The 27,756-nt window shown below is 47.7% G+C and overlaps 1 protein-coding gene across 1 annotated transcript; it reads left to right on the top strand.

The window, feature by feature from the left end:
* On the top strand, positions 1–26,751 carry LOC141246535 (general transcription factor II-I-like). The gene is made up of 6 exons (XM_073669131.1): positions 1–104; positions 315–414; positions 3,076–3,214; positions 3,342–3,461; positions 24,615–24,797; positions 26,720–26,751. The coding sequence occupies exons 1-6, from the start codon at positions 1–3 to the stop codon at positions 26,749–26,751; spliced, it is 678 nt and encodes a 225-aa protein (XP_073525232.1).
* The last annotated feature ends 1,005 nt before the right edge of the window (positions 26,752–27,756 follow it).

The raw sequence follows: 27,756 nt of genomic DNA, 5'->3' as shown, positions 1-27,756 counted from the left end.
ATGTCATTGAGCCACCTTGCCTCTCCAGGGCAGCAGCGGCACAGGGGCACGGTGACTGGCCAGATCCAGCGATTTGACCAGCTCATACAATGCAGCAGTGGCAGGTAACGTAGGCGACGAACAATAAGCAATAAAATTAGGGAGCCCTTCATTCTGGAGAATGAAGAGGACTTTTAATAAGGAGTACATTGCAGAGTTGCTTGTTTTTATAAGCACTTTGTCATTTTATCAATATATGATAATAAGACTAACCCTTTAGCAACTGTGACTACTTTTAGTATATAGTGTAATCTTTGGGTTTTTTTTTTGAACAGGGAAATGGCGAACTTCCCATCAGCCATACTGTCTATGTACAATGAAACGCTGGAAAGGAAAGAAGCAGTTAAACATTTCATCTCATCCTTGGAGTCAATGGTAAACCATATTCCTATGATGCCTTACAGAAAAATGTGCTTGCCTGTCTACGAGTCCTAATGCAGATTTTCCATAAGGCCCTCCAACTATCACTGATCTTTTTTATAAATTATTTTTTTTGAAAAAAATTCTTCATAATAAAAATTACAGTTATGCAATGAATGGTACAAATTCTGATCTTGTTACAGATATCTGCAGATATTAATTACACTACAATGTCTTATATCATATATTAACCAATGATAACTACTATACAGTAGAATAGATTAATGTACAAATCATTGCAGTCATCTGATGCATCGAACTTATATAGATGTAATGGAGATCCAAGTAAACATTAACCAAACACAAGGGTACACTGTTTAATCCATGAAAAATCATGGATCTCATCACATATATGAATGAACCTGGAGCACACTAGGGTATATAACGCGAAAGTGAGGAAGTCAGTGCATTAGGAGATAAAGTTTGTTAGAGGTGAGTTACACCATTTCCACAGACTTTATGGAACTTTTGGGGACACCCCTATTTCTATATACAATATTTTCATATGGTATGGCATGGTATGTCAGAGTGAGGAGACTTATATGCCTTTCATGCTGTTCTGAGAAATTAAATATGCAACTTGCCTCTTCCGAGAAGAAGAGGACTAGAACTCTAGTGCCACCTATTGGAAGTAGTCAATATTGACCTTTTAACGGACCTTGCCATATGACTTAGGATAAAAGCCAAATCATAATCTCAATTTGCAGACATGGTGTTTCGGTATATTGCCCCTCATCAGTGGACCATCCATGGCGTATAAGTCTCCTCACTCTGACATGCCAGGCCTGGCTTGTCACTCTCCACAAGGAGAAACGTTACCCCTTAGATCCCAGTCTTAAGGCTATCACCTAGTCAAATCAGATCTCATACTTTGCACTGACGAGTGGCAGTACCCCGAAACACCGTGTCTGCAAATTGAGATTCTGGTTTGGCTTTTATCCTAAGTCACATAACAAGGATTGTTAAAGGGTCGATAGTGACTACTTCCAATAGGTGGCACTAGAGATCTAGTCCTCTTCCTCTCTGAAGAAGTAATTTGCATGTTAAATGACAATAAAACTTCATTTTCAATAACATGGTCTAGCGTTGCTATGTGACATCGTTTCCAGAATATAGGGTCCTGTAGTATTTTAAACTGCAGAAATTCGGGGTTATCCCACAACTGAGTCTCACCCATTTGGTCAGTAAACTTTAGGACATGCTTATTCTCTTTCCATACCTGTATCGCCTGGCTGTGTGCATTTAATAAGCCCTGAGGTGGTTTCTAGCATCCTTCTAGTATCACCCACACAGAATTCCCATTCTAGAATTGAATGAGATGGGCCAACTATCACTGATATTTAAAGGGGTTGTCTGATACATTTATTGCCCTTTATAAATATGTATCTTTAAGCCCTAACCACTTTTATATGACGTACTGTTTCGGGAGGGGGGATAGAAGCTGTGGGAAAGTCGTTGTGGGGCCATCCTCCTGTGATGTCCCATTTAAACTTCCCTCAAACAAAACTTCAACGGAAGTAAAAACATTAGCGAATAGCAGGATAGGGAGAATGGTAGGGAATTTTATAATAAAGCTAAATGCAAAAGTGGTTAGTTCTTAAAGATAGATATTAGTGATGAGTGAGCGTGTTCTGTTAACCCTTTCGGCGAGCATGCATCGGTGCTTGCCGAGTATTTGCGGCATGCTCGAATGTTATGTTTGAATCACTCCGTGTGCATGATTTGCAAATGTTTGACAGCTTTAATGCATGTGAGGAATTCCTAACAAACAGGCATTCCTCACATGTACTAAAGCTGTCAAACAGTCGCAAATCGTGCACACGGGAGTGACTCAAACATAACATTCGAGCACACCGAAGATACTTGGAAAACACCCGCGCATGCTCGTAAATCTCAAGTAATGAGCATGCTCACTCATCACTAATAGATATTTATGAAGGGCATTATTGGTATCGGACCACCCATTTAATAGTTATTTTTATTTGGGTCTTAGGGACCTTTTAGGCCCTCTCTAGCTGCTTCACTGTATTACAGGATTATTTGAATAGAAAAGAATAGCTCTAGAACATAATGGATCATGTTTCCTGCATAATCAGCACTGCATCTGCGCCAGACTGCTGGGATCAGTATCCGGCAAGGACATAAATACTGCAGCCAATCAGCATTGCTGACTGGCTGCAGAGTTCACATTTCCTCCTATTGGAAGAAACAGTGTTCTTTGTGCTCTGACAAAATTTGAACGCTGCAGGCGATCAATGGATGACCTCCCCAGAAGTTGATCCCAACAGAATGGCTGACGGCGCAGTGTTATTGGTCTGTGATGTGAGTATATTATTATCACCTCCCTGGGCCCATTAAAAGGGGTTATACAGTAGTGGAAATCACCCGTAAAGGAGTACAGAGAGTAGTCAGGAACTTTTTACACTGTTGGCTCATATTAAGATCTGAGAAAAGTGAAGGAAAGCATAGCTAGCTGCAGGCAGATACTTGCAGCCCCCCCCACCGCACAATGGATATATGTATAACAAATGATAACTGTTATAAATGTTTTCACATATATAACATATTGCTGTATTCTTTTACAGTTAATCTGAATTTTTCCACTTTTCTCTGCAGTGCAAGCAGTTTGTCAGGGTGAAAGCAGAAGTAGCATGCATTGCTGTATGTGATTCAGAAGCGTTGGTTGTTGGCAGCAGGAAAGGAAAAGCCTTCTTTGATTCCAGGAAGGATCTGCAGAACGATTTCATACAGTATTGTGAGTATTTTGGAACATTAAATGCAATGATGCTCCATAATTCTTCTCAAAAACTTTTGTGCACAGTAAAAAAAAAATAACACATATGGTAGAAATTCTATGCTTCTTATCCTTGGATTTCTTGCAGGCAATTTGGATGAAGTTTGTGTGTCAGAAACTGTAACGAAGACGCTTAGATTGAGATCGAATCACGCAGAGATTGAATCACTCCAGAAATGTGTTGAGGATTTGTTCTGTCTTTGTTATGGTATGATGCATTACTGTGCTTCTTTGTAATGTCTATTATATATAGTTTATGTATAGTTAATCTTAGCAGTGGTCACCATTTAGTTTCTCCCACTTTCCTCTGTTGCTTGTAAAATATATCTGAGAGCCGCTGTTGGTATCTTCTCCAGACTCTAATGGACATAAACGTCATATTCATGTTATTGCCCTATTTGTCTAAGCAGATCATAAATGACCCACAGATTCTAGTTGAGGAATTGTAACTAAAAACCTCCAAAATAAAATAAATTAGTTTTTATTGAAAAAATATATTAAAAACACCATAATATACAATTAGAAATGATCTCAAAAGAAGAAAGAAAGTACAAATGTAGCACCCTGAGGATTCGGCTGCTGCAGGGGTATTGCACCTCAACCCAGAGGTGTGATATTCCACTCCCGGGCAAGGATGGAGAGTGGAACTGAGCTCGGTAGGCTGCATGCACTACACACATCCCATTTCCGAGGAGCAGACCGACGGTACTCCCACTTAGAAATGTGCAGGTACGACCGAGTCTGTTCCTGGCTGGAGTGGGAGGGGGGTGGTACATCCCAAGTAGTGTAGGGGCAGATAGGGGGAGCAGCCTGGGTAAAGATAGGAGCTCATTGGGTGCTGGTCACCTGAGCTCACACATAGAGGGTGTATATAAGGTGGGCACCAACTAAGAACAGGGTCAGATGCAGAGAGGAAGTCTGAGAGCAGAGAAGAAAGACCCAGAGTGAGAGAGGAGAAGAGAGAGAGAGACCCAGAGGGGGAAACAGCAGAAAAGGACTCCAAGATCCCAACTTAAATCCCCGGGTGAAGAGTCGGCACAGGGTACCGGATCCCAAGCTGGTGGGGGCAGAAAACACACCCTAGCCAGAGACCGGAGACCGTGGGCAGCGTCTGCCACGGTCACCCATCACATCCACCCCGAAGGCACACCACATGAAGGGTCAGGGAACCCAAGGCCAAGGGTGTCCCAACAGAAGGCCCGAGGGAGCTGGACCTAGGTGGATCACTGGTGGGGACGGCCAGAGAACGGGACAGAAGGAGAGCTCAGGGCCACGCTCCGGACTTGTTTGGGGGTTGGCTGGATCCAGGACCTGGTGGACGCAGCACGGCTCGGGTGGTCACTCGAAGCTGGAGTGACCAGTACAACATCTGCAGTAAGTAAACACCCTTAACTGCACAACCCGACTCTGTCTTCATTGCCGTCTGCACTGCACCACCACAACCCCCATCCTCTGCACCTGTCCCCCCTGAGGCTATACCCCTCCCGTTGGGGGTTATCCCACCAAGCTGCGCACCCACCATCAGCCTCAGCGGACCCTGCTGCAGCGGCGGCCACAGTGACCGCATCACAACGGGTGGCGTAGTCGACACAAAAGAACTCTTAATAACATCTGTAGGACTGCCACATAACACTGAGTTTGACGCCCTGGGCACGGGCCGGGTCACAGCCGCTCGGAGACTACAACCCCCCATCTGATCCGGTGCCGGGTATTCCCCTCAAAAAGGAATATGTCCCAGGGGGCGCGTCAACTTTGGCGTAGTCGGCAGGATTACGTGCCCGCAACACCCGGGTACTGCGTGCCTGAAGAAAAGTGCAAGTTTACCTCAGAAAGAAGTCTCCTGCCGGTTCCGGAGGGTCCACGCCATCGGACCCCATCACAGGTCGTTTCCCGCCGATTGTCCGCCATTTCCAGCTTGTTCCCGCCATCTGCAGAGTTTCCCGCCACTGGGCGACGCTTCCCGCCAAATCCGCAGATTTCCCGCCTTGGAAGAGCAGCGGACGCCATTATGGGCGTGCCAGAAGGTGGCAAGAGGCCGCCTCCCATCGTGGGCCAGGACCGAAAATGGCGCCAAAAGTGGAAACCGCCCCCACCAACAGAGACTGTGATGCTAGAGGTGTCTGTCAGCGTGAAAGAACTGCCCCTGGAGCTGACAGTCACCGAGTTGCCCCGGGACCGCCCTCGAAGTGGGAGGAGACGAGAGAAAAGAACGAAGATGGGTGCCGCCTGGAGGAGTCTGGAGCGAGCGCACCCGGAGGCAAGAAGTCTAACGAGGAGTAGCGGAGGAGTTTACCCGGATATGGAGAGAAAGCAGAACAGCACCGGCCCGCTGGCCAGGAGTCTGCTAGAGACCGAGGAAGGAGAGCAGAGCAGCACCGGCCCGCTGGCCAGGAGCCTGCTGGAAGGAGAGCAGAGCAGCACCGACCCGTTGGTCAGGAGCCTGCTAGAAACCACGACCCCACTAGGCCTAGTGGAGGTCCTTGCACAGCTCCCCCGAGACCGGGAGTGTGCACAGACTGCCCTGGAGGGCCTCGCACGGAGGATGGCCCGGGTACAGCGCGAGATATTGGCGGAATGGAGCCGGGAGATGGCCCAGCAAGCTGAGACCAGTCAACGGAGCACGCTACCCTGGAAGAGGAAACAGACCGCCTCTGAGGATGGCGCGGGAGGACCAAAGGCCGAAGACGACGCCGAGAAGGGAGCCGAACGCATGGAGGCAGGTAAAGGGGACGCCTATACCCCAAGCCGGGAAACCGCCCACCTGCCCCAGCTCCCCGTCGCAGAGCCCGAAAGTCCCCCTGCTGTGCCCGTAGCCGCCATGTCACCGCTATGGACTAGGCCCCGACCGGAAGCCGCCGCAGCGACCCCTGTGACGTCACGCGCCTCGACCCGGAGCGTGACAAAGCAGGAAATACCACCAGCCTGGTCGCAAGGCCTAGTTCCCCCGGGCGCCGCATCACCAACAGCGCCCCCTACCTCCGCGGAGCCTCCGGCCTGGCCGCAAGGCCAGGTAGCCCAGGGCGCCGCCGTCCTAACGGTGCCCTTCACCTTCCAGGTGCCCCAGGCCTGGCCGCAAGGCCTGGGTAACCCGGGCGCCACCACCACCGCGCCCGCGCCCGTAAAACCAAGGGTGCCACACCTGGGGGAGGACTTGTTCAGCCAGCTCACATGGCCGGACGGGCGGCCCTTCATCTGGCCCAAAGAATACCATGAGCTGGAACGGCAGCAGAGACTAAGACCCCTGGATGAACCCCTGATTCCGGCTCCGAAGCCCGTGGCACGGATCTCGCCCCCGCTAGCGGAAGCACAGTTTGAGTGGGACCCCACCGGAGAAGACCTAATGGGGTTCACTCAGGAAACCAGGGCAGCTGCAGCAGAGCGCGCTGAGTGTTGCCGACAGCAGCTCGAAGAGTTCGCGAGGGAGCGGAGAGAGAGGCGGGTCCGGGAACAACAGGCCCAAATAAGGAGCGCCGAGCAGAAGAGCCGGACCAGGAGGGACCCCCGTGCAGCACATTGTCCCCGCACCATCGGGACAGTGATCAAGTTCAACCAGCAGCATGGGTGGGGCTTCATTCGAGACAACAACACCCCCGGCGACGTCTTTGTCACGCGCAGAGACGTGGAGTCCCATCTGCCGGAGGGGCACAGAGATCGTGACCTCTACATCGGAGACGAGGTCACCTTTACCCGGCACAAGTGTGCCAAAGGACCTTACGCCCTCCACGTACACCGCCTGACGGGGGAGGAGTTGCAGTGCGAGGAGGAGGAGCAAGAGGACCCGGACGGGTCTGAAGTTACAACCAGCTACAAGCAAAGAGCAGGAGGAAGACGCCGTTGAGTGCGGCAGAGCAGTGGATGTAAATAGTTACCCGACCGGGTATAAAGAAACTGTTGCTACATATATAGTCCCCGTTGGGACCAGCATGAGTGAACTATTTACCCGTTATTCCGTAATCCCACAGGCTGAGGACTGTGAGCAGCCATTCCCTTCCCTTTACCTGGCCGAGGACTGAGAGCGGCCAACTTCCCCTGTAAATAGTTGCGCTTCCTAAAGCGCCCCCTACTGGGTTTATAGGAAAACCACGTTTTCTAGAGAGACTGTCGCACTTTACCCGGTCACACGGTGCACAGTGACCGGAGGAGGAGCCAGAGGCGACGAGAATGTTTTATTTGCTAATATATGTTGTTTTATATGTTTATGAAAAAAAAAAAATTGTATGTTTTTGGTGTTATTTATGTCTTACAGCCCGAGGACGTGCTGTGATTTACCAGGGGGGAATGTAGCACCCTGAGGATTCGGCTGCTGCAGGGGTATTGCACCTCAACCCAGAGGTGTGATATTCCACTCCCGGGCAAGGATGGAGAGTGGAACTGAGCTCGGTAGGCTGCATGCACTACACACATCCCATTTCCGAGGAGCAGACCGACGGTACTCCCACTTAGAAATGTGCAGGTACGACCGAGTCTGTTCCTGGCTGGAGTGGGAGGGGGGTGGTACATCCCAAGTAGTGTAGGGGCAGATAGGGGGAGCAGCCTGGGTAAAGATAGGAGCTCATTGGGTGCTGGTCACCTGAGCTCACACATAGAGGGTGTATATAAGGTGGGCACCAACTAAGAACAGGGTCAGATGCAGAGAGGAAGTCTGAGAGCAGAGAAGAAAGACCCAGAGTGAGAGAGGAGAAGAGAGAGAGAGACCCAGAGGGGGAAACAGCAGAAAAGGACTCCAAGATCCCAACTTAAATCCCCGGGTGAAGAGTCGGCACAGGGTACCGGATCCCAAGCTGGTGGGGGCAGAAAACACACCCTAGCCAGAGACCGGAGACCGTGGGCAGCGTCTGCCACGGTCACCCATCACATCCACCCCGAAGGCACACCACATGAAGGGTCAGGGAACCCAAGGCCAAGGGTGTCCCAACAGAAGGCCCGAGGGAGCTGGACCTAGGTGGATCACTGGTGGGGACGGCCAGAGAACGGGACAGAAGGAGAGCTCAGGGCCACGCTCCGGACTTGTTTGGGGGTTGGCTGGATCCAGGACCTGGTGGACGCAGCACGGCTCGGGTGGTCACTCGAAGCTGGAGTGACCAGTACAACATCTGCAGTAAGTAAACACCCTTAACTGCACAACCCGACTCTGTCTTCATTGCCGTCTGCACTGCACCACCACAACCCCCATCCTCTGCACCTGTCCCCCCTGAGGCTATACCCCTCCCGTTGGGGGTTATCCCACCAAGCTGCGCACCCACCATCAGCCTCAGCGGACCCTGCTGCAGCGGCGGCCACAGTGACCGCATCACAACGGGTGGCGTAGTCGACACAAAAGAACTCTTAATAACATCTGTAGGACTGCCACATAACACTGAGTTTGACGCCCTGGGCACGGGCCGGGTCACAGCCGCTCGGAGACTACAACCCCCCATCTGATCCGGTGCCGGGTATTCCCCTCAAAAAGGAATATGTCCCAGGGGGCGCGTCACAAACACCCATGGTACAACGGGAAAAAAAGCAATTCACATCAATTTCATAATTGTGGTTATATGAACACAACCTCAGATAAGTCTATGAAGAGTAAATAAGTGCACATACGTATCCTAGTAAACATGCGCAAATCAATGTCTAATATATAACTTACCAATGATGCCAGAGGTGGAGAATCCTCCTTGCTGCACCGACGCGCGTTTTGCTTGTTACTTTCCCAAGGGATAGTGCACTGTAGGATGCCTTGCTCTAGTTAATATAGGCTCCTTCATTATTGCCAATTAATTGGCACATCAGCACCGCAGACCAGATATAATGCTTCCGCCTTCAGTCATCTTTACGGCGCGCGCATGTGGGTTAAAACTGACTAGGTGATGTCATTTCCATGCGAGCGTCGCTCTACGGATGTTCCAGGCGGAAGCAAACATGGTGAGGGTTACAACGCGCATGCGCACATCGGCAGCCATTTTACAGAAGATCAAAGGGCACATTCATATTCATACCACTATTATGAAATTGATGAGAATAGTTTTTTTCCTAATGTACTATGGGTGGTTGGATTTCCTCTTGTACTTTCTTCCTCCTTTTGAGACTATTTCTAATGGTATATTATGGTGTTTTAAATATATTTTTCAATGAAAACTAATTTATTTTATTTTAGTGGTTACTTCATAGTCGTTCTTTGGTATACATAATTTTGGGCGTACTCCATCCCTTATCCAATTATGTGCATTGATTGGGGGAACTTAGTGTTGGTATGTTCCTAGCCTGGAAATATTATTGGTGCTATATGGGATTGTTCAATTAATCATTTGTACTCATAAAACATTTCTTCTTATGATTTACTAAGGTTCTGTTCACATTGCTGTCAAGAGACTAAAATAGCGGGCACCACAACAACACCCTGACAGCAAGAAGCACTGTAAGTCATTGGGGGCTGTCAGATGCAGCAGCTATGTATAGGAGCCACAACACAAATGTGAACACAGCCTAAACCATTCATTTTATTTAATAGAATAATTCTTGTTATTCCGTACACTAAAGAGATGACTGCCACTCATATACAAAATCCTCTGGCTGCGTACACAAAAAACTGTAACCTGCCTGAAAAAGCGCTAAATAACGGCTATAAGGAATGAACCTATGCACTGCAGTGTATAAATGACTTGCTGTTCTTAGGTTCATACTTTTGAGCTTTTTTTAATTGCTTCATGTTTCCAAAGCTATGATGTGACCTGACCATTCTTCTCCTCTTGGAAACCGCTCAATAGTTTATACAGGACAAGTAAAAAAAAACATTGGTGGCCAAAGACATCACAATAAACACTAAGAAAGTGACCTAAAAAGCTAAAAAAAAAGATGCTTCAGGACAAAAGTCTTCGGCGTGTCCTGAAGAGTCTTCTGAGAAACTCATGGGGCTTGCACACATCTTATAGACGTCTTGTGTAACATAACCTAACTTCCCTTTCTGCATTTTTTTACGCAACGTAAATTGACTTGCGTTGCTGTTACGGGTCCAGGTGGTGGAACCTCTGTGCCGAGGTGCAAGGAGGGACCCAGAGGGGCGTGACTAAGTATCCACCCGAACCGACCCTGGTCGTACGGCAGCTAACGACACTGTGACCAGGGAGGATCCGGGCTGAGGGACCAGGTGCTACTCTGGGGACGACCTTGTAAGAGAGCAGGTGGCTCCCACGGGTCAGATGGCTGGGACTGACCGGTATGGCGGATGGACACGGCAAGTAGGCGGAAGTCTCTGGTAGCTGACAGGTGGTCACAGTTCGAGAAAGCAGGGCAAGAAGCAGTCTTTAGGTTTACCAGGAAGGTGGTCACAGCAAGTGACGGCAGGGTCTCCAGGCAGGCTGGCAGGAAACAGGCGGGTGCTCCCAGGTGAGTGGGCAGACAGACGAGGCAGGTAACTGGCAGGTAACTGGTGGGCGCTCCCAGGTGAGCGGGCTGACGGACACAGCAGGTAACAGGCGGGTGCTCCCAGGTGAGTGGGCAGATAGAAGAGTTCTCTCCTCAGGACCAAACCCCTTCCAATCTACCAGAAAAAAGGTCTTTCCTCTTACCCTCTTGGTGGCCAGAATACTCTCTACTAGAGATGAGCGTTGTTCGACTCGAACTGTTCGCCAATCTCAAATTCGAGCTGTTTTGGGCGGTGTTCGAGCTGTTCGGCGAACACGAACGATTTGAGAAAAATTCGGCTGTTCGAGGTTATGTTCGATAACTGTTCGTGCACCAAAATCATAACTGGATTTTCTCTCAGTAATGATGAAAATTAATGTTAATCCGCAGTTTGAGTGTACAGCGGGGCGGGGGGAGGGGCAGGGGATGGATCTCTGCAGGAATAATGAAGATCTCCATTTTTTTTTCTCTTTCCCGCATTTACAGTGGGCAGGTGCAGTCTGTCAGCCTATCAGCAGCGCACACACGGAGCGAAGTGCTTTTTTTCACACAAGCAAGGGCATGTGTCATTGGCAGTGTATGTCACATGTCCTTGCCCTATAAGACCAAGCCATTTTCCCCGTCGCCACCATTTTCTCACTGCTGCAGCTGCGTGTTAGACGGCACCGCTGTTGCTGTGTGCGCTATACCTTGTTAATTTCAAGCCAATTTTCGCACAAATCTACAGATAGCTTGGGAGTAGGGAATAGTTGTGATTGCAGTCCTTTTAAGGACTAGGTTACAGCATTTCCTACGACTTTTATCAGGCTGGTCTGTGCTCTTAAATAGATAGGTTGGGAGTAAAGACTAATTGTAATTGCAGTCCTTTTCAGGACTAAGTTACATCAGTTCCTATCAGTTTTTGCCAGGCAGGTCTGTGCCAGTGCTGTGCAAGTTTTTTTCACAGCATTTGGCTGAATCTAGCAAAGCTAATCCTTTTTGGCCTATTGCAGAGTGTGTTAGTCAGTGGAGTAGCCTATCTGTGATGCAAGATACACCACCTGTGTATAGAATACCAATTTTTTTACTGCACCTAGTGAAGTAAAACCTTTTGGGCATAGCATCATTCTATTAGTCCATCTATACTGACCTCCATAAGGTTGCAAATTGAATATCATTTTTTTCTGCATCTAGCTCTGAAAAAATATTTGTCCTTCTAGCAGTGTGTGGGACTTGTTCTATTAGTCCATCTATACTGACCTCCATCAGGTTGCAAATTAAAAATATTTTTTGTCTGCATCTAGCTCTGAAAAAATATTTGGCCTTCTAGCAGTGTGTGGGACTTGGTCTATTAATCCATCTATACTGACCTCCATCAGGTTGCAAATTGAATATATTTTTTTTCTGCATCTAGCTCTGAAAAAATATTTGGCCTTCTAGCTGTGTGTGGGACTTGTTCTATTAGTCCATCTATACTGACCTCCATCAGGTTGCAAATTAAAAATAATTTTTATCTGCATCTAGCTCTGAAAAAATATTTGGCCTTCTAGCAGTGTGTGGGACTTGGTCTATTAATCCATCTATACTGACCTCCATCAGGTTGCAAATTGAATATATTTTTTTTCTGCATCTACCTCTGAAAAAATATTTGGGCTTCTAGCTGTGTGTGGGACTTGTTCTATTAGTCCATCTATACTGACCTCCATCAGGTTGCAAATTAAAAATAATTTTTATCTGCATCTAGCTCTGAAAAAATATTTGTCCTTCTCGCAGTGTGTGGGACTTGTTCTACTAGTCCATCTATACTGACCTCCATCAGGTTGCAAACTGAATATAATTTTTTTCTGCATCTACCTCTGAAAAAATATTTGGGCTTCTAGCAGTGTGTGGGACTTGTTTTATTAGTCCATCTATACTGACCTCCATCAGGTTGCAAATTAAAAATATTTTTTATCTGCATCTAGCTCTGAAAAAATATTTGGCCTTCTAGCAGTGTGTGGGACTTGTTCTATTAGTCCATCTATACTGACCTCCATCAGGTTGCAAACTGAATATAATTTTTTTCTGCATCTACCTCTGAAAAAATATTTGGGCTTCTAGCAGTGTGTGGGACTTGTTCTATTAGTCCATCTATACTGACCTCCATCAGGTTGCAAATTGAATATAATTTTTTTCTGCATCTAGCTCTGAAAAAATATTTGTCCTTCTAGCAGTGTGTGGGACTTGTTCTACTAGTCCATCTATACTGACCTCCATCAGGTTGCAAATTCAAAATAATTTTTTGTCTGCATCTAGCTCTGAAAAAATATTTGGCCTTCTAGCAGTGTGTGGGACTTGTTCTATTAGTCCATCTATACTGACCTCCATCAGGTTGCAAATTGAATATAATTTTTTTCTGCATCTAACCAAGCCAATACTTTTGGGCTAATACCACAGTTTGGCCACTCAGCTCTGCTCGGTTCCCCTCCATTGTTTTTTTGTGCAAACAACTCCAGAGTTGTGAATTAGTTAACCACCAAAATGAGTGGAAAAAGGCCTGCTGCTGGTGGAAAGGGGAATAGGCGTGTTGGGAAGGGGAAAAAAGGTTGTGTCTGTGGGGTAGGTGTTAAAGCAACAATAACTTCTGCAGAAGAAAGACCATCTTCCAGCCAAACTAAAATGTCTACTTCTTTTAGCGGACAATGTGATAAGATCCCTTTCTTACGGCCACACCAATCGCTACAAATTCCAGATGAGGCACAAAAACAGCAGGTGCTTCAACGGATATCAAGTGTTCCTTTAAGTGAGCTCTCCTCCACATCAACTTCAACATCACAAATACTCCAGTCCTCAAAGGTGTCACCCCAATCGCACTTGCTTCCTCACAGCTCCCAAATCTCCAGCTGCCCGTCTGAGTATGAGGTAGAACAGATGGTTGAGTCTGCAGAGCTGTTTACTCATACTATAGCCTGGGAATCAGAGGTCGGCTCCAGCGCTTCTGTGAATCCAGACGAGGAAATGATCTGCACTGATGCCCAGAATCTTTATGAGTCGGATCCAGGACCAGGCGCTGAAGGTTCTGACCATAATGTAGACCCTCATTCCCAAACTGTAACTCCTGTTGGTGGAGACAATGAGGAAGACGATGATGAGACTCAAATACCTGATTGGAGCGACAACTTTAGTTTTTTGTCATGGCAGGAACAGGTTGGCTCTGAGGACGACGGGTGTGATAACGCACAGGGTGATGATGATGAGGTTGGAAATCCCACTTACTGTCAACCCACAGTCAGCCAATATATGAGGTCAGCAGAGGAGGTAGAGGAGAATGCTAGTGATGACGAGGTCAGGTTGCGCCTTCCTGGACAGAGAAGTAGTACTGGAAGCACGTCAACAACTGCATCCTCAAACACAACTCTGCCTCTCACCACAAGTCGTGGTGGCTCTTTAGGTCGCATGGGTGCTAAGCCTTGCATAGCCTGGGCATTTTTTCAGATCGATAAAGATGACCCAACTCGTGTTATCTGTAACATTTGTCAGCAAAAGCTAAGTAGAGGCCAAAAAATACATAGTTTGAGTACTTCATGCATGAACCGGCACATGGACATGAAGCATAAGTTGCAGTGGGAAGTTCACTGTGCTACAATGCGGCCTAGCCGGCCGGGCCAACCACCGTCTGCCATATCTTGTGCATCCACGGCCTCTTCATCCTCTGTGACTGGGGGGACAGCAGTCACACCTGTTTTGGGGCGCAGACCTGCCACCTCTTTACCCGCAACAGCCAGCATGATTGGCAGGTCATCATTTTCTTTGGAGGTGGTAACACCAGCTGTTGTTGAGCGCTGTCCGACATCGATAGCACCACCTTTGGATCAAGGCAACCTAACATGTCCGCCCGCATCTTCCTCACAGACCGGCAGTTTGCCGGGGACACCTTTATCAACCCCATCTAAGCACAATAGCCAGCCCTCGGTCCCTCAGATGTGGACAAGTAAAAGACCATTTCCTCCTAGCCATGAGAAAGCTAAGAGGTTGAATTTCACCATCTGCAAGCTCTTGGCTACAGAAATGCTGCCTTTCCGCCTTGTGGACACAGAGGATTTTCGAGACCTTATGTCCGTCGCAGTGCCCCAGTACCAGATGCCCAGTCGGCACTACATCTCAAAGAAAGGTGTGCCTGCGCTCCACCAGCATGTCGCACACAACATCACCGCTTCTTTGAGAAACTCTGTGTGTGACAGGGTGCATTTCACCACAGACACTTGGACGGGTAGGCATGGACAGGGGCGTTACATGTCGCTGACTGGGCATTGGGTAACTATGGTGACAGCAGGACAAGGGGCTGCTGTCCAAGTCTTGCCGTCCCCACGAGTTGTGCGTCAATCCTCTTTATCTCAAAGTTCCTCCACTGCTTCTGCCTCCTCAACCTCCTCTCGGTCCTCCACCTGCACCCAAAGCCTGTCTGGTCATGCCACAAGCTTTCTAACTGCGCAGAAGGGATCCTGCACACCTCCTTACTATGCTGGCAGTAGGGCTCAACGTCATCAGGCGGTTTTTACTTTGAAATGTCTGGGAAATGTGAGTCACACAGCTGAGGAGTTGTGGTCAGCTCTGGAGAACCAATTTCATGAATGGTTGTCTCCACTGGACCTGAAACCAGGGAAGGCCGTGTGCGACAATGCTGCAAACCTGGGTGCGGCCCTTCGCCGGGGCAATGTCACACACGTGCCTTGTATGGCTCACGTGTTGAACCTGGTTGTCCAGCAATTTTTAGCCCACTATCCCGGACTAGATGGCCTTCTGCAGAGGGCACGGTCGCTGTGTGCTCACTTCCGCCGTTCGCATCCCGCAGCTCAGCGACTTACATCTCTACAGAAGTCGTTGGGCCTGCCACTTCACCGGCTAAAATGCGATGTGCCTACCCGGTGGAATTCAACTCTGCACATGTTGCAGCGACTGAGGCAGCACCGACAAGCCCTGGTGTAATACGTTCTGACTTATAGCCTGGGCCAACGAGATCCAGAGGTGGGGCAAATCACGCTGGAGGAGTGGTCTCAGATCAGGGACCTATGCACCCTTCTGCACAGTTTTGAAATGGTGACGAAGATGTTTGGTGCTGACGATGCCATTTTTAGCATGACTATTCCGGTGATTTACATGCTGGAGCACATGTTAAACAGAATTCGGAGTCAGGTGGTGGCACAAGAGGAGGTGGAGGAAATAGAGGAGGAGGAGTTGTATGCGGAAGGGCTAACATCTGCAAGGTCCAGACGGTCGGCAGCACCAAGGCGGCAGGCATGTGAGGGTGGGGTAGATGGTTTTACCAGGGCGCATGGTAGCAGCCAAACTAGTGAGGAAGGTGCAGGAGCCCAGGAAGAAGTGGAGGACGAACTGATGGAAGACTCATCAGATGAGGGAGACCTTGATCACTTTTCTGTTGTGCGAGGTTGGGGGGAGAGGACAGAGGAAGGAAGCATGATTGTTACCTCGCCACCAACACAACAGGGACTTGGTGCTCCTGGATGCGCAACACACATGAGTGCCTTCTTGCTGCACTACCTGCAACATGACCCTCGAATTGTGAGAATTAGAAATAATCCTGACTACTGGGTTGCCACACTGTTAGATCCCCGGTACAAAAGTAAATTTGCAGAAATTATCCCTGCCATAGAAAGGGATGCACGCATGCAGGAGTATCAGCAGAGACTGTTGCAGAATCTTACATGTGCTTTTCCACAAAACACCAGTGGTGCACGTACTGAATCTCACAGTTCCAACTTGCCAACCGTGGGACCGTCGAGTGTTCAGCACTCAAACCGTAACAGAAACACAGTATCTGCTGGTAACATCAATTTTGCGGAATCATTTCACCACTTTTTTAGCCCATCCTTTGCAAGGCCACAGGAGACAAGAAGTCTGACACATAGTCAACGCCTAGAGACGATGGTACAGGAGTATCTCCAAGTAAACATTGAAGCCATGACTGTGTCACTGGACCCTTGCTCTTTTTGGGCTTCCAATCTGGATAAATGGCCGGAGCTAGCCACTTACGCCTTGGAGATCTTGTCATGCCCCGCAGCCAGCGTTCTGTCTGAACGTGTGTTCAGCGCTGCTGGTGGTGTGCTGACAGATAAGCGCACGCGGCTCTTCACTGATAATGTAGACAGACTCACGTTTATAAAGATGAACAAATCATGGATCCGAAACGACTTTTATACCCCTGTGTCATTCTGGGGAGAGTAAAAGCTTGATGATTGGTTAAAATCACCTCACCAACCATTTTAAGCTTTTAAATTACTAATCATGTTTATCTGTATCTTGGCTGGAAAATTATTTGGGCTTTGTAGCAGTGTGCAGTACTGATTCTATTAGGCCATCTATACTAAGCTCCACCAGATTTAAAATTACTAATCATGTTTATCTGTATCTTGGCTGGAAAATAATTTGGGCTTTGTAGCAGTGTGCAGCACTGATTCTATTAGGCCATCTATACTAAGCTCCACCAGATTTAAAAGTACTAATCATGTTTATCTGTATCTTGGCTGGAAAATAATTTGGGCTTTGTAGCAGTGTGCAGTACTGATTCTATTAGGCCATCTATACTAAGCTCCACCAGATTTAAAATTAATAATAATTTTTAGCTGCATCTAGCCCGGAAAATAATTTTGGGGCTCCGAGATGCGCAAGACACATAAGTGCCTTCTTGCTGCACTACCTGCAACATGACCCTCAGATTGTCAGAATTCGAAGTAATCCTGACTACTGGGTTGCCACACTCTTAGATCCCCCACACTCTTCGATCAACCTTTTCATTTTAATAAAGACCAAAAAAATGGTCATTTTTTAAATTATAAGCATTAGCAGGTTATTAGAAACTGAAATCAAACAGTTTTCAACTCAAAACTTTATTCTAGGTGATGTTACATTTGCACATAGGACCCCTTGTTCGAAAGGAGCTTCTGAACTCTCTCGTCCATTGAATTTGTCAGGTTTTGGATGGTTTCTGCTTCAATTGTTTTGCATGAGGACAGAATACCCTCCCAGAGCTGTTGCTTAGATGTGAACTGCCTCCCGCCATCATAGACACTCCTTTTGATGATGCTCCAGAGGTTCTGAATGGGGTAGAGGTCAAGGGAGCATGGGGGTCACACCATAGGTTTGTCCCCTTTTATGCCCATATCAGCCAGAGATGCAGATGTGTTATGTGCAGCATGAAACGGTGCATTATCATGCATGAAATGATCTTGCTGTGGAATACACGGTTCTTTTTCTTGAACCATGGCAGGAAGTGCTGTTTGAGAAACTCCACATACATTATGGAGTTCATCTTTACCCCTTCAGGGATCCTAAAGGGGCCGACAATCTCTCTCCCCATGATTCCAGCCCAAAACATTACTCCACCTCCTCCTTGTTGGCTCTGTAGCCGTGTTTGCGTGGGGTGTCCATCAACCAGCCATCCTCCACTCCATCCATCTGGACCATCAAGCGTTGCACGGCACTCATCCGTGAACAAAACAGTTTTGAAATCAGTCTTCATGTAATGTTTGGCCCACTGGAGCCGTTTCTGCTTGTGTGAAGTGGATAGAGGAGGTCGACAGGATGGCGTATGCACAGCTGCAAACCTCTGAAGGACCCTGCATCTTGTTGTTCGGGGGACGTTGGAGGCACCAGCTGCTTCAAAAACTTGTCTGCTGCTATGACAAGGCTTTTTTGCCGCTGCTCTTTTAACCTGACGTAATTGCCTGTAGGAAAGAGTCCTCAATTTGCCCTTATCAGCACGCACACGTGTGTACTGTGAATCAGCTACATACTTCTTGATTGCCAAGACACTTCATCCTGATCATCGCACAATGTTGATTGTAGTCATGCCTTGACCTAAACACTCCACAATTTGTTGCTTCTCAGCAGCCGACACATCCTTTTTCTTTCCCATTTTGGCAGAAAATGTAGGCTGCTTAGTAATGTGGGACAGCCTTCTTAAGTAGACTTGCCTTTCATTGGACACACCTGCCAAACTAATTAGCACAGGTGTCTGCAATTGCTTACAGTGATATAAAGATCCCTGACACACATCACCATCAATGAGTTTAACTGACAAACAAACAAATCCTTCCCTTATCACTCCTAAACACTTTTTGCATAATAATTTGGAACACAGTGTACATGTGCTTTTCCACAAAACACCAGTGGTTCACGTAGTGAATCTTACAGTTCTAACTTGCCAACCGTGGTCTGTATGGAGTTGTTCAATAAAGGGCCCAAAATTAAGATAACATAGATGGGAGAGGTCTCTATGAATAGGAATTCCTAAGTATTTGATACCCTGTGAGGGCCAGGCAAAGGGAAAGTTGGACTGGATGGAATCCTGTATGGATTTGGGGAGGGAGACATCGAGGGCCTCAGACTTCGCTGCATTGATTTTAAAATTTGACCATGTAACAAAGTGATCTATTTCAGCCATAACAGCAGGGATGGATATATGTGATTGAGTGATATATACTAGGACATCATCAGCAAATAGAGAGCACTTGTACTCGGTGCCTCCCACCTCAATCCACCTAATATTGGGGTTATGGCGAATTGATGAGAGCAGGTGCTCCGTCACTAGGATGTATAAGAGAGGGGACAGAGGACATCCCTGCCTTGTCCCATTGGTGATTATGAAAGGTGATGAAAATGTTCTGACGCGCCCTCTGGGCCTTGGGACACCCGGAGCCGGACCCTTTTTGGTGGATGCTGGTGGTTGTAGTCTCCATGGCGGCGACCCGGTTCCGTGGCTCAGGGCGGTCAAACCAGTGGCGGAACTATTTATGTGGTTTTGATGTTTAAATGTCCGACTACGCCACCCGTGGTTTGCGGTCAGAGTGAACCGCCGGTGCAGGGCAGACCGCTGAGGCTGGTGTTGTGGGTGCAGCAGAGCGTAGCATAACTCCCCACGGGAGGAGTATAGCCTCAGGGCAGTGTATGCGGAGGATGGGGGTGATGGTGCAGGGCAGCAGCAGTAACGACACGGAGTCAGTGATGCAGTCCAGGGCCTTTACTCACAGTTCTTATTATCCAGACTACGTCTGCAGGTAACGGCTGCCCACGTCATACTGTGCTCACCAGGTGAGGGGCTCAGACAACTCCCAGATAACTTTGGAGCGCTTCACAGGACCCCCTTTGTGTGTCCTTTGTCTGGCCTTAATTACCAACCCTTCTGTCCGGCTGCCTCGGGCCTCCTCTTGGTAAACTTGGCGCCAGTTTCCCTGACCCTATGTGGTGCCTTCCTAGCGGGTGTAGCGAGGGGCTGCGCCACATAAAATGTCACAGCCTCCGGTTTCTAGCTGAGGGTCGTTTCCCGCCTCCACTAGTTTCGGGGACCGGTCTCCCCCTTTGGCCTGACCCCTCCACGCAGGTGGATTCGGGCGTGCGGTGGCGACTCGCCCGTCCACACCCCTGGGATCCCTTCGTTCCTCGTTCCTGGAGCCTTCTCCGCTCCTCTTCCTTCCTTCTCCCTCTTCCAGGCCTGGGCCTCTGTTACTAGGCCCGCCTCTGGAGCAGAGCTCATGCAGAGCCCCTGCTCCCTGTCACTTCTGCTCAGACTTCTCTGCACTGAACTAAGATGGTGCCCACCTTTTATACTCCCTTCTCAATGCACCCAGGAACTGCTTCCTCCCTGCTCCTGCACTACAGGGTTCCCCTTCCTCAGTGTTCCCTCCCCCCACTCCAGCCAGGGACAGGGACTGTCGTGCCCATCTCAGGGGCATATTGGTCGCCCTGCCCCACGGCAATGTGGTGTAATGCATGCAGGTGTCGGGTCCTGATCCACACTCCATCCTTACCTGAGAGTGAGATATCACACCTCTGGGTGAGGTGCAATACCTCTGTAGCAACCGAGTCCTCAGGGTGCTACAGTTCCATTTATCTTCAGCCTAGGTGACGTATTGCGATACAGGGCCGTGATTTTGGCTATAAAAGGGTCCCCTAGACCTCTACCCCAAACTTTTTAAGAGAATAATATATGGCGTGCCAGGAGACTCTATGGAATGCTTTCTCAGCATCCAACGAGAGTATCTAATTACAAACTTTTAACTGCATCTAGCCCAGGAAATACTTTGTGCCTAGTAGCAGTGTCTGCTAGTCAGCGGATTATCCCGGCTGTTAAGCAAGCTACACCACCTGTAGTTTGGACACTTAATTTTTTCAAAGGAAATGCTTCGGGACCATGGGATAGTCAGTGAAGAGCATCAGGAGGCACCCCAAGGCATAGGGGCTGGGACTGGCAGTAGGATGCCTTGCGGTGGACAGCCGAGCTCGATCCTTATAAAAGCTTTTTAACTGCAGCAGCTTTAGTGGACACTACTGGAGCTGGAATTACGCGGCTGCTGGCATGAGACTTGCCCTCCAATAGATCCTTGTAAATGGATTTAAAGTGTATTCATTCAAATTAGAGAGACAATTTAAATTAAAAAGCTTAGAGCTGCCTCCACCACAGGGGGGCTCGCTCGACCCACCAGTGGACAGGCACCAGTATTGGGAGAGGGGGGCTGGCCGTCAGGGTTCACCGCGGCTCTGGCACAAACCCGGCGACACGGAGGTGGCACGGGCAGGAGCGGACTGGCCGTGTCGGCTTCTCACTTTTTGGATTTTAGAAGGGCATGACATGCCTATATCTGTGTCTCCCCCTCCTTTTACTCCTCCACCTCTTTTCTTTTCGCATGACTATATGTACTTGTCACTTTTCCATGTGTTAGTTATGTCTTCTGAGCAGTTTGTCAGCTTTTGGACACCTTTGAAGGTGTTTTCTATGTGTTTCTATGTGTTTTTGTTTGCCTGCCATTGGTTTTAACGGTGTTCGAAGGTGTTCGACGAACAGTTCGGCGAACACACGGGTGTTCGACGAACCGAACCGAACTCGAACACTACGGGGGTGGCTCAACACTACTCTCTACCTCAAAGACGTCTTCAGCGGAAACCGGAGCAGAGGAAGCACCTGGATTGTTGGAAAAAGAGTTAAAGACAACGGGTTTGAGGAGAGATACGTGGAAGGAGTTGGGAATCCATAGGGTGGCCGGGAGTTTAATTTGTAGGCCACTGGATTAATTTGCTTGAGGATTTCGAAAGGGCCGATGAAGCGAGGACCTAACTTGTAGGAGGGTATCTTGAGCCGCACATGTTTGGAGGAGAGCCAAACTTTGTCTCCCGGACGGAATTGAGGCGGATCCAGACGTCTCTTATCAGCATATCTCTTCATCCGCTTGGAGGACAGAAGAAGTGCGGACCTAGTACTCTCCCAAATGGTAGAAAACTCGCTGACAAGAGACTCTGCTTCAGGATTGTCCACAGAAGCAGAGACGGGAAACGGAATCCGGGGGTGTTGGCCATAGACAATAAAGAACGGGGATTTGGAAGAGGAATCGCTCTCGTGGTTATTATAAGAGAATTCCTCCCAAGGAAGGAGGTCCACCCAATCAGAATGGTGGGCATTAACAAAGTGCCGGAGGTAGCTGGTAAGGATCTGATTGATCCGCTCCACTTGACCATTGGACTGAGGGTGGTAAGCGGAGGAGAAGTCCAGGGTGACGTCCAGTAGTTTACATGTGGCTCTCCAGAAGCGTGAGGTGAACTGAACCCCTCGATCCGACACGATGTGGAGGGGTAGGCCATGGAGACGGAAGATATGGCGGATAAAGTCCTTAGCCAGCTCAGGTGCAGACGGGAGACCAGGCAGGGAATGAAATGAGCCATTTTAGAAAAGCGGTCCGCGACCACCCAAATGACAGTACACCCGGCGGAAACAGGGAGATCGGTAATGAAGTCCTTGGCGATGTGTCGCCAAGGGGCAACAGGTACGGGAAGCGGCAGGAGATGGCCGGCTGGTAAGTGTCTGGGAACTTTGTTGCGGCCACAAGATGAACAGGCAGAGACGAAGTCTACCACATCCTTACGCAGGGTAGACCACCAGGAATGCCGAGAAATGAGCAGAAAAGTCTTCTTTTGGTCGGCATGGCCAGCTAGTTTAGAAGAATGACCCCAGCGAAGAACCCTCTCACGGTCAGGAACCGCCACGAATGTCTTGCCGGGTGGAAGACGAGTCAAATCCAAGGGGACCACATTCACCACCTTGGAGGGGTCGATAATGTGCATAGGCTCCTCCTCTTGGTCGGAGGACAGGAAGGATTGAGACAAGGCATCAGCTTTGACATTCTTGTCCGCCGGGCGGAAATGAAGGATGAAATCGAAGCGGGCAAAAAACAAAGACCACCGGGCCTGACTTGGATTAAGTCTCTGGGCATTTGGGAGATATGCCAGATTTTTGTGATCCGTGTAGATGATCACCGGGTATAGAGCCCCTTCAAGCAGATAGCGCCACTCCTCCAGCGCCAATTTGACGGCCAGCAGTTCTCGGTCTCCTATGGAATAATTGCGCTCAGAGGAGGAAAAGATTTTGGAGAAAAAGCCGCAGGTTACCATTCTCACGGATGAAGACTTTTGGGTGAGCACCGCTCCGGCTCCAGAGGAGGAAGCATCAACCTCCAGGTAGAACTGTTTGTTGCAGTCTGGACGGTGCAGCACAGGGGCAGAGGAGAAGGCTTGCTTCAGGAAAAGGAAGCTTCGGGCAGACAGACGAGGCAGGTAACTGGCAGGTAACTGGTGGGCGCTCCCAGGTGAGCGGGGTGACGGACACAGCAGGTAACAGGCGGGTGCTCCCAGGTGAGCGGGCAGACAGACGAGGCAGGTAACAGGCAGGTAACTGGTGGACTCTCCCAGGTGAGCGGTCTGACAGACAGGGCAGGCGGATGCTCCCAGGTGAGCGGACAGATAGCCAAGGCAGGTAACAGGCAGGTAACAGGTGAGCGCTCCAGGTGAGCAGGCTGGCAGGCTCGGCAGGTAATGGGCAGATAACAGGCTGGCAGGCAGGACGAGAAGTCAGGCTAGCAGCTTGACCTGAGGGCTGAAGCACAGATCAGACACAGTGCAAAATACTTTGCTCGGGCACCTCCATTTTGGAGGAGGTGCCTTATATATGGGAGGTCCTCCTGCAATTGGCCGGGGACTCCTTAGGACTGCAGCAGCGTGGAGAGAAGCGCTGGAGGACGCCGCGCCAGGAGCGGGGAGGTTAGAGGGACCGCTTCTCTGCCTAGCAAGGGGCAGAGACGCCGATGCTACAGTTGCGTTTTTGAAATCCACAACGTATCAGTTTTTCTTCTTGTAAAAATGTTTTATATTTGCAGATTTTCCCTATAGATTTGAATGAGTTGAGCAAAATCCAGATGTAAAAACCATGTGTTTTTAGTGCGTTTCCGCAATGGAAATTCACAAAAAATGCATATAATTCGCACATGACTTTATCAATAAAGTTCTATGAAATCCAAGTAACAGGAAGTATCCAAAACAAAGCGGTTTTATTTATAACATGACGTACCAAAAAGAGAAAAAATGTGACGTATGTAAAAAAAACCCTCAAAAACGTAAGTAGCCTAATTTAACTAAATGGTGTAGAAATGCTGCAAAGCATCTGCAACCTCAAAAATGAACCAAATACTCATTGTGGGAACTTAGCCTAATACTTCATTGTAATCCGGTCTGTGATGATAATAAGACTGCTGAAAAGTTTCTGTAACAACCTGGAAGTAACAGTCTGATATTAGACCTAGTGGCCAATGTGAAAATTACTAAATTTCAGATTTTTTTATGTAGCTAGTTATATGAAAATATATATATATAGTCAGTTTTTTTAAAATATGTGTAACATAAAAACCTGATTTATACAATCGAATTTGTCTGATGGCAAATTACTATTAAGTGTAAACCAGTCATATTTTCTATTTCCAGGCAATTTCTGGTCGTTTACAGTGTGTGTTGTTAAAAGAGACTCCATGTTTCCAAATTAGAAACTATGTAAAAGCTGCAACTGATATATTTTAAAATTTGGCTCAAAAGTAAAAAATTTGCAAAACTTCTCCAAGTGGTTTTGAATGCATTTCAGTCATACTAGTTATTCTGTATTATTTTTCCTTTTAATATTCCAAATAAGGTAAGGCATTAGGAAGAACAACGCCAGTACCCATCCCATATGAAAAGATGGCTGGGGACCCCACTGCTGTTGTGGTATGTGGCCTCCCAAATGATATAGTCATTAAAAATCCATCAACATATGACCTTCACACTATCAAGCAAATCTTGGAAAACAAGTCGAGCATATATTTTACCATAAAAGGTGAGTATTTGATTACTTGCTGCTATGATAGAGCACCCATGTCCAGGGGGTGTCACCTCACCAGAGCAGTCCGGCCTCAGATGCTGTAATGAAGACCCCTGGGCACGATTAACGTCCTCCTCACTGCACTGCAGAGATGACAGGACCAGTAAGGAGGACGTCAATCATGCCCACAGGAAGGCTGAGGTAAGACTCTTCTGGGTAAATCAAACCCCCCAGGACTAGCACTAGTCCAAGTTAATTAGCATCGTCCAGGACAGCAATAGCCATATATTAACTATTGTCTGTGTCTTCAAGGATTTGACATGGGTGCAGGATTGGAGCACTAAATGAAAATGGGTCTGTTTGGGGGACTTGAAAGGGTATCTTTAAATCAGTCCAAAATATACTTTAGAACAGGGATGTCAAACTCAAAAACACAGAGGGCCAAAATGTAAAACTTGGACAAAGTCGTGGGACAACCAATATACAATATAATGGGCCCCAAATAGGCCTCCATACAGAATAATGGTCCCACATAGTCCTCCATACAGAATAATGGCCCCACATAGTCCTCCAAACAGAATAATGGGCCCTGCATAGACCTCCATACAGAATAATGGGCTCCACATAGTCCTCCATACAGATTAATGATCTCCACATAGTCCTCCATACAGAATAATGGCCCCACATAGTCCTCCAAACAGAATAATGGGCCCTGCATAGTCCTCCATACAGAATAATGGGCTCCACATAGTCCTCCTACAGATTAATGGGCCTCACATAGTCCTCCATACAGAATAATGGGCCCCACATAGTCCTCCATACAGAATAATGGGCCAAACATAGTCCTCCATAGAGAATAATGGCCTCACATAGTCCTCCATACAGTATAATGGCCCCACATAGTCCTCCATACAGTATTATGGCCCCACATAGTCCTCCATACAGTATAATAGGCCCGACATAGGGGTGGTGGTTCTGGAGTCACTGGACAAATAAAACCACCTTGAGGGCCAGATTTGGAGTTTGACGTGTATGCTTTAGAACGAACCAATTAATAGAAGTGTAGCTGCATACTAGGCCACATTCACAATGCAGTGTTAAGGCCCCTATACAAATTAGATGGCTCTCAGCTGAATGATGGTTTGGCCGGCAGCCATCTCGGCCAGCTCTCTCATACATTGAGGCGCTCCTGTGTTTTCTATGAAACAACTGCCACCAGACACCACTGCCAACAGCTTATCTCAGGGAGAACAACGCAATCCTAAATCGGAAATGCCCAATCGACATGTACCCCGACCATCAGTTAGCTGGCGCACCCATACACATTAGAGTGTCCACTGAACCCGTCAATATCGGGCACCTGTGGCGGACATCCTAATGTGCATGGAAGGGCTTTAGTAGAATTTTTGATGATTTTTGCTACGTTTATCTTCTATGCTTCTTCCCCATTTAGATCCAGTATTGGTGTTAAAAACACCCACAGTTTTTAATTAACGTTACGTTAAGACTTTTTTCACAATGCATTTTCCTTCCATTAAACGCATATGAGGGAAAAGCTTCCAACGTATTCATCTAATGAAAGGCTGTCATGGATGTCGTACAGTGGCATCCATTGCCCATGGTACTCCATTGTAAAAAATGTATACTGTGCCACATGTGTTTTTTATACTGGATGCCATAGTACGCATTAGTGCCGCCTGCCGAACTGTTCAGTACCTTTGTATACTGTGGACTGGAAGTACAAGGTGGAGAAGGAGGACCAGTGCTCAGCCCATTCATTCTAGCACCTGCTGGCAATTTCAGCACCAGAATACATATATATATACATATATTCACTATGTTATTGTATGTTTTTTTAATCAGGTCCTTTCCTGATAGGTACTTACCTAGTGAAGATATTCTAACTATGAACTTTTATTTCTTTCTTTCATCCCCAGATATATTCGGTTGTGATTTTACATTACAGTAAGGACTAGTGTTGAGCGAGCATGCTCGACACTGCTCTGTACTCGCCCAAGCATCTCACTACTCGGGATACTCGGCGAGCACCGAGCATTTTCGGGTTACTCGGGCGGGAGCTCGGGTCTCCGCCCTGCATGTTTGGCGCTCTTTACAGAGCCAATGAACATGCAGGGATTGCCAGCCAGTCACTGTAGTGCCACAGCCATGTTGGTTGTGGGCATTACAGTGAATGGCTGGCCGCACAGCGTCACCTTGAGTATTTAAAACCGGGCGCCGCCATCTTGGACACAGTCGCTCTGGATCAGACAGTGTAGGGAGAGTTCTGCTGAGCTAGGGAGAGATTTATACTGCGAAATAGGTAGTGTAGGGTCTCTAAAGCCTGCAAAATCAAACAAACAGTCCTTCTGAGGACTAATATCCATCCCAGATATCAGGCTGGCAGGCTGTATAGGAGGCGCAGTGGTTATACCAACAAACACTGCATTACAGTCCTGTGTGCTGCTAGACTTAGCCCCAGGTCTCAGGGGCCAGGAAAAATCCTTTTTTTTTCATCTAAATCCTCTTTTTTTTTCCCTCAGTCAGACTGTACAAATACCCGTCTTATTAACCTTTTGTTACCCCCCCTTCCAAAAAAAAAAAAATTGAGTGTGTCTGTGAGTGTTCAGACACAAATATATCTGTTTAAAAGAGTCTGGTTTCGGGCAGATAACTAGAACTGTGGTTTTGCAGTTCCACGGTTCAAATCTCTGTATTATCCACTTTTTTGCATGTTTTTCCATAAATAAAAAACAGTTTGAGTGTCTCACTGACTGTTCAGACACAAATATATCTATTTTAAAAAGTCTGGTATACACCAGGAAATTAGAAATGTGGTTTTCCTCTTCCACGGTTCATATCTGGGTGTTATCCACCTTTTTGTCTTTTTTACATAAAAAAAAACAGTTTGAGTGTCTCACTGACTGTTCAGACACAAATATATCTATTTTAAAAATTCTGGTATACACCAGGAAAT

This window comes from Phyllobates terribilis, unplaced genomic scaffold (genome assembly GCF_046119375.1).
Source record: "Phyllobates terribilis strain yellow unplaced genomic scaffold, ASM4611937v1 Scaffold_2569__1_contigs__length_123049, whole genome shotgun sequence".
Classification (NCBI taxonomy): domain Eukaryota; kingdom Metazoa; phylum Chordata; class Amphibia; order Anura; family Dendrobatidae; genus Phyllobates; species Phyllobates terribilis.
Note: the sequence above shows the minus strand (reverse complement) of the source record. Positions and strands in the feature narration are given on the sequence as shown.